General features: G+C 42.8%; 1 protein-coding gene across 3 annotated transcripts; it reads left to right on the top strand.

Moving 5' to 3' along the window:
- Nucleotides 1–112: 112 nt before the first annotated feature.
- chpf2 (chondroitin polymerizing factor 2) lies at nt 113–6,982 on the top strand. Of its 3 annotated transcripts, XM_044175884.1 has the most exons (5): nt 113–388; nt 1,400–1,639; nt 2,357–2,921; nt 3,079–3,261; nt 3,711–6,982. In XM_044175884.1, exons 2-5 carry the CDS (start codon nt 1,455–1,457, stop codon nt 4,983–4,985), a joined length of 2,208 nt encoding a protein of 735 aa, XP_044031819.1. In that variant the 5' UTR covers nt 113–388; nt 1,400–1,454; the 3' UTR covers nt 4,986–6,982. The 3 variants fall into 3 exon arrangements, with proteins under 3 accessions (XP_044031819.1, XP_044031820.1, XP_044031818.1); XM_044175885.1 differs by having other exon boundaries at nt 113–1,639; nt 2,500–2,921; XM_044175883.1 differs by having other exon boundaries at nt 113–1,639.
- The last annotated feature ends 795 nt before the right edge of the window (nt 6,983–7,777 follow it).

Below are 7,777 nucleotides of genomic sequence, written 5' to 3'. Positions count from 1 at the left end.
CAGCAGATTTAATTTATAAATCGGTAAAATAATTCAAATAATGTCTGGGACTAACTAGACAGAGGCTACGTTAGTAAACCTGATAATAAACTGACAGATTGGTGCGATGGATAGATCATCTTCCTGAGGTGTAACCAAGGTTTCTAAATGCACCTTTTTTTATACCATCACAAAGATCCATAACTTGACGCACGTTCACTAATACGTTCATATAACGTTAAACATTGTATTTTCTTGATGTGGTCTTCGGTATGCAGTTTAAAGTAATCCGTATCGCAAAGGTGCAGGTCCCTTGAGTCAGTCAGAGGTGATGCTGCAGCACAGCAGCATTTAGCTCAGTCAGTGATGAGGAGGGTAACCGACGTGAGAGGGACGTTATTTCTACTCTGTGAGTGTGTGGCACCCAATTTTTGAGGAAGTCAAGAAACTGAAGAAAATGGACGACATATGCATGACAATGCCCGATGGCTTTTTACCTGTGTCAACGATGAAAAATGGGATATATGCCTTCAAGTCAGTGTTGGAGATGGATTGAGGAGCGACATATCTACACTAAAACAACGGACGCGATGCTAACTTGCTAGCTTGCTCTTTGGTGTTTGTACCTCCGACACATAACGTTACTGTTGAGGTTATAATTTCGGATACGGTGATCAAAACTTTTCCTCTTGCTTCTTCTTTAAACTACTGATTTACTAGATTAACGTAAACTCAAACGGTCAACTTTAACGTTACCAGGTGACATTTAGCGTCGTGCTACATTAGTTAGCTGACTTTAGAAGTGGCTATTAGCGTTATCTCAAGCCAAAAGTAGTTCAGCTAATTAACATAACGTTAGCCCAAAAGGCAATGAATACACAGAGTAACGTTAGTTAACATGACAGTGACTAACATAACCAGCTTGGTTTGTTAGACAGCAGTTAAACCGCAATACACGTCAATGGTTTTAAGCTATTTGTAATTATTTGTTCTTACAAAAGGACAGACTAGTTTACACACAGATACCTGCACGTTTACAGTTTGGGCATGTTATATTAAGACACAGATAAAAACAGCATTTCTTACATGTGCAAAATCTGTAAATTGTTGCTCCACGAGGTAACGTTCAGATACAGTGTTAATCTTTGCTTGATAGGTTGATTAGAAACTTTAATAACGACTACCTCACCGGATGGGACAGAGGGAAGAGACATGTGACATTTAGGGGAATTTTCTGTCAGTGTCGGCAAATAAATTTCCCCTAACATAGGCTGTGTTCTGGCGAAAATGTTAAACTAGGGCATGAGAGTTGGCACATCTTCAAATGCTCTGTAGCGAGTAAATTTTTCCAGAACAGCTTCATCAAGAGTAGCTCATAACTGCCAGACATGCGTCTCTCCTCCTTTTTGGCCGTGTTCAGGCCTGCTTTACCCCTTATCCTCGGGCTGTCTCTGGGATGTAGTCTGAGCCTTTTGATGGTGTCCTGGACAGAAGGGGATACCGATGAATCCTGTAGAGATGAACTCGGCAATGGGAGGCTTTTCATTGGCAGAGGAGATGCCCAGAGAGACTCAAGGGATGGAGCTGGAAATGAAGACTTCCAGCCACGTATCGTGCCCTATCACAAGGACCCAAACAAGCCACACAAGAAAGTCCTCAGGTGAGTGTGGAAGTCGTGTCTTTGTCATGTTCCCATCACAATAATGTGCACAGCTATGCTTTCCATATTATCCGAGGTAGATGGTAGACAGAATTGCATGAAAAGTCTGTGTCAGTGGTGAAGAATGGGCTTTCTGCAAGAACTACTCGTGCAGATGTTGACTTTTTATTCAGCAAATTTAAAGACAGATTTGTTGAAGAAGCACCACATCACATTACTTTATATCTTAGCGGATTTGTTTTAAGAAACTGGACACAGTTTGAATCCAGAGGGTTTACATTTGTTAATTATCTATTTAATAGGCTTACATTTAAATCTCCCCTGCTATAATCTAAATGCACTGAGTGGGATATACAGTAGAGGTGGCCTATAGATTAGAGATTATGTCACTCAAATGTCTTTGTACAGATATACAGTAGCTCAGATGAGAGAGAGCAGACCTGTTGATCCACAGATCTCAGCCTCCTTTACATGTCTTATTTCAAATCCTACAGCTGATTATTGGCTGGTAAAAGCTTCACATAATTAGAATCTTTTATCTTAACTTTTAACGTTTTTAATGTAAAATAGTTTTAGAACTTTGTGTAAATGTGTTTGAGTCTGTTGACATCTATATTTCTTGTGATGGAAACGAGTTGACTGTTTAAATTATCACCTTTATTCTGTTTGTGTTTTGATGTCCTCTATTCATTTGTCTTTGCTCGGCCACCTCTCCAGAACTCGGTATATTCACACTGAACTGGGCATCAGAGAGCGACTGCTGGTGGGTGTCCTGACCTCTCGGGCCACCCTCAACACGCTGGCCGTGGCGGTGAATCGCACAGTTGCCCACCACTTCCACCGCACCTTTTTCTTCACAGGCCTGCGCAGCCCTAAGGTGCCTCACGGCATGACTGTGGTTGCCCACGGTGATGACCGTCCAGTGTGGCTGATGTACGAGACAGTGCGTCACCTCCACCAGCACTACGGCTCAGACTATGACTGGTTCCTCTTAGCCCAGGATGACACTTACATGCAAGCAGATCGTCTGTCAGAGCTGGTGGGCCACCTCAGTGCAGGTCAGGACCTGTATATGGGCAGGGCGGAGGAGTTTATTGGTGGAGAGGAGAAGGCACGCTACTGCCACGGGGGCTATGGCTACCTGCTGTCCCGCAGTCTGCTGGCCCGTCTGCAGCCCCACCTTGACAGCTGCCGTAATGACATCCTCAGTGTGAGACCTGATGAGTGGCTTGGCCGCTGCATTATTGACTACCTGGGTCTCAGTTGTGTGGAGGTGCACCAGGTAAAAAAACAAACTAATGCATGGACACCAATAGAAATGTGCATGGAAATTATAAGAGAAATTTTATCAATTTAATACACATTTGACACAGTTTTTTTGGCGGAATATCTATACTAACATTTCTTTTTGTCTTTTTCAATGTTTGTGTGGCTCACAGGAGATGACCTATCGTTACTTTGAGCTCGGGAAAAACGCAGATCCAGAGCGCGAAGATAGCGTACAGTTTAAAAATGCCTTCACGGTCCATCCTATATCAGAACCAAATCTCATGTACCGCCTACACAAACGCTTCAGCCAGATTGAGCTGGAACAGACTTACCTACAGATTCAACAGCTGCAGGTCTATAATACTGCTTTCTCTTAACTATCAACAGTTAGTTTTTTGTAACTCTTATCTGATGGGATTGCTTTAGTGGGCTCCTTGTGATGGTGATGAGTTCTGTGTGAAAGTATACTGTTTTTTTTTTTCCTCTTCTCCACTCCCTACTTTTTGAGCCAGGGCAGAAATTCCTGACTAAAACAATATTTAAACATGTCAGAAAGCCAAGACAAGGGATGGGGTGTTTTGCTGGGGCATGAAGTGTTACATTCCAGCGTCATCAACCTGTGAATATGATCTGCCTGAGAAGCCTTATTATGTAATTAAAGTAGCTGCTAATGATAGTTCATTAGCACTGTTTTGACATAACTTGAAATATACCCTACGCCACAGAGCAATCAAATATGTCATGAAGGCAAATGTTTACACAGTGCGTTCCCATTTGACACATTTTTTTGTGTACTCATCAGATGCAGATCAACAATCTGAGTGACCTGACACCAGAGGGTAAGGCTGGAGTCACGTGGCCTATTGGAATCAACCCTCCCTTCAAGCCAAAAACCCGTTTTGAGGTTATAAACTGGGAGTACTTTACTGAAGAGCATATTTACTCGTGCATTGACAGCTCCCCCAAGTGTGAGATGAAAGGGGCTGACCGCGCGGATGTAAACGCAGTTCTGGAGATTGCGGTAGAGCGTCTAAACGAACGCTACCAGCCCCAGCTACGCTTCCGCAAGCAGCGTCTTCTTAACGGTTACCGACGCTTTGATCCCACGCGTGGTATGGAGTATGTGCTGGACCTTGCGCTGGAGGCCTATACCCAGAAAGACCACAGTCAAGTCATTGCCAAACGGGTTAACTTGTTGCGACCTCTAAGTGCAGTTGAGATTATCCCCATGCCCTATGTGACAGAGGCAACACGGGTGCAGGTCATCCTACCTGTCACTGCCCAGGATCAGGACTATGTTGGTAACTTCCTCGACATGTACGTGATGAACACTCTGGACACCCATGACAATGTTTTACTCACATTCCTGTTCATCTACGATCCCTTTGATGCACAACGAGTCAGCCAGACTGATGTGTTCGCTGGCATTAAGGCCATGATTGGGGAGGTGGAGAAGCGCTACGGAGACGTGAAGATCCCCTGGATCAGCGTGAAGACGGAGGTGCCCTCGCAGGTCAAGCTGATGGACATCATCTCTAAGAAGCACCCAGTGGACACGCTGTTTTTCCTGGCCAGTGTGTGGACAGAGATCAATGCTGACTTCCTGAATCGCTGCAGAATGAACGCCATCAGCAACTGGCAGGTCTTCTTCCCCATCCACTTCCAAGAGTACAGTCCTGCTGTCGTCTACCGCGACCAGCAGCCCTCTGCTGCCTCCTCCTCTTTTGCCTCTGAGTCACTGCGAGACGGCCACTTTGACCGCCACGTCTTTGACGAGGCTTGCTTTTACAATGCGGACTACATGACGGCGCGGACCAAGATGGCTGCCGACATCTTGGACAACGAGGAGCTGCTGGAAAGCATGGACGTGTACGACATATTTGTCCGTTACTCTGGTCTTCATGTGTTCAGAGCTGTAGAGCCGGCGCTGATCCAGAAATATGTGCGACGAGTGTGTAACCCACGGTTCAGTGAGGATATCTACCACCGCTGTGTCCTCAGCAACCTGCAGGGTCTGGGCTCACGCTCACATCTAGCCATGGCTCTTTTTGAACAAGAGCAGGCCAACAGCACCTAGAAGCCTGGGCTTCCTTAGAGTGTTGGGGTCTCAAAGATGCTGCCTGGACTAAAGGATACTTGCACAAAATAATGTGAATTGTAATATGGCACTTTTGTGATCCATACACTGAAAGTCTCACCTTTTGTATTTGGCAGAAAGAGGTCAGGATCAGCTCAAGAACAGCACCGTCTTGCTCATTGACACTTTGACAGAGCAAATGAGTGCTGATGCATAAGTTCCTAGTCGTATCCTCCAGCTGAAAATCTCTCTGCTCAGTATTTATGAGTACTTTTGACCTATGAGTCACAAATTATGAGTCAAGGAGGTGTCTTCTCACACAACTCCCTGAACATGGACTACTTGTATTCCTGCCATTGACGTATTCTCACAGGAGCCGAGCAACAATATTTATACTCTTTTTTTTTTTTTTTTTTTTTTTTAAATATAGGAGGTAGTGTCTTGAAAGAATACATGAACAAAGGCCTTCAATGTTAATAATTAATTGAGAAAAAACTTGAGCCATAAGTCTTCCTTAATGAAGATGATTAAAATAATACTGGAAACAAGCTGAAGCCATTGGCTGCCTTTTCTTTAAGATATGTTCTTTTTTTGAGGTATTAAAGAGTGATATGTCCGCTCAGAGTGTGTAAAAACACTTGTTTCAGTCTCATTAGACAAAAAGACAACTGTTTATAGGATCTGTATGCAGCATGCTTGAACAGTTACTCCTGGAGGTATCTGTTATCTGCTTGGCAGAGCTGAAGAAAAGGTAATATGGCAGAAAAATCAGTAGTGATGGCGTGCTCATATTCAGAATAATACTTCTTGTAGTCATCCCGGTGTGCCTAAAAGCTTTACTGCAGCGCCTGGAGGCAGTGAACAGTTTGTTCTGAAGCAGCCTGCCCCTCCTCGTCTCCTCACATTAAGTCAGTAATTCCTCACCCCGGCCCAGGCCTCCCTGGGGTTTTGGCAAGTATTCTGTACACACATGTCTTTGGGGAGAGAAGTGAACCCAGTGCCCAGAGGGAGGGTCGTGTCTATGCTAGCCAAGGTCCGCCATGGCGTGGGTGGTTAACCTTCACAGCAAGATGGTTGAACAAGCTGAATGGCTTACTTCACACAGCCTCCTCTCCCTCCCTCCCTCCTCTCTAAAGGGGAGAGAGGATTGCATTGAAGCCCCCTTACCTCCCCCCACCCACAAAACTTCTCCATGCGAGGGTTGTCGCCTCGGGAGAATATGGGAGCAGCAGAGTGAAAGAGGCTCTTTCTGAGGTGGGAGCGAGGCTGCAGTCAGCGTTACAGCACTGCTGCATTATGCTGTGGAAAGGCCTCCACCTGCTTCCTTGTGGTGAGGTCAGTGAACAATAAAATGCCTGTCTGCCACCTCCGAGGAACGCCTCGCTGATACAGGAAATCTAACCCACCAATGAGCTTGAGCACAAAATCAGAGTATGAGAGTGTTCTTTTAGTGAAGGGTAATTTAGCAGTGCTGCACAATTATTTGCATAATTGCATTTGGAATATGGGAGGAAAAAGAAAACACCTTAATTTGCTGACGTTTATGGAGTGGAGTTCTGCTGTGGGTGAAAATAGTGAAGATGTGGATATCAAAGGGTGCATTTAAGTAATTTTGCCCCTTAAATGTTTGAGAATAATAACTATTTATTAAAGTCACAACATTTGTTAAGTCAGTTTGACGTTTACCCATAATTACAGAGTCCAGGTAGGTTATTCTCCCACTGTTATTGCAGAGAGGTCAGACGTGTTTTGATGTTGATCAAGTCAGCTCATACAGTATAGAATCAGCTTGTCTTACACAGAGACACAAGACCAGTATAATATCTACAGTACGCTGAGTATAGGAAAGCTGGAAGATAGATTTAACATTTGGCCTATTGAGGCGCTAACACATTTTTAAAAATTAAATTTGGATTTCAACTCATAAATATTATGCTTTGTGCCTCGACTTACAGTATCTTTTATGTAAATAAAGTCAGTAAAAATACCTAAAATTGTTCCAAAATGATTTATTTGCATTTATTCTCTAGATCAACAGCAGGCAAAACACCCCAACATGCAGCTACACAATCCTCTTCTGCTTTAAAGCTGCTGTAAGGTGTACAAAGATAACAAGATTCGAGGAAAATAGATTAAGTATCAGTGGTGGAGGAAGTATTCAGATCCTTTACTTAAGTAAAAATACTCAGTCACAAGTCCTGCATTGACAATGATACCTAAGTAAAAGTATGTAAGTATAATCAGCAAAATGTACTTAAAGTATTAAAAGTGAAAGTACTCAATGTCCCCTGTGACTGTTATACTGTTTAATATATCGTTAGATTATTATTACTGATGCATTAATGTAAAAGAAGGATTTTACTGGTGGAGCGGATTTTTAACTATTTTGTATCGGACTGCAACTAAGGATTATTTTCATTATGGATTAATCTGCTAATTATTTTCTCCATTAATCGATTGATTGTTTGGTTTGTAAACATTCTGGAAATAGTGAGAAATGCCGTCACAATGACCCAGAGCCCAAAGTGACACAATGCTTGTTTTGTCCCAATAGTACAGAATTCATAATTATTCAAATTAACGTAAGGAAAATAAGCAAATCCTCACATTTGAGAAGCTGAAATGTTTCTGCATGAAAAATGACTTAAACGATTATACAAATAATCTGGCAATCGGCTAATTTATTAATCGATTAATCATTTCAACTGTACTTGTATAAACTGTTAGGTAGTTTAATTTATAACAAAACATTTTATAAGCTCTTCATTTGTTTTGTATGCAAAAATTTTAAT

Source organism: Siniperca chuatsi, linkage group LG19 (assembly GCF_020085105.1).
Source record: "Siniperca chuatsi isolate FFG_IHB_CAS linkage group LG19, ASM2008510v1, whole genome shotgun sequence".
Classification (NCBI taxonomy): domain Eukaryota; kingdom Metazoa; phylum Chordata; class Actinopteri; order Centrarchiformes; family Sinipercidae; genus Siniperca; species Siniperca chuatsi.
The sequence above is the reverse complement of the archived record's forward strand: the minus strand, read 5'-3'. Positions and strand labels throughout refer to the sequence as shown.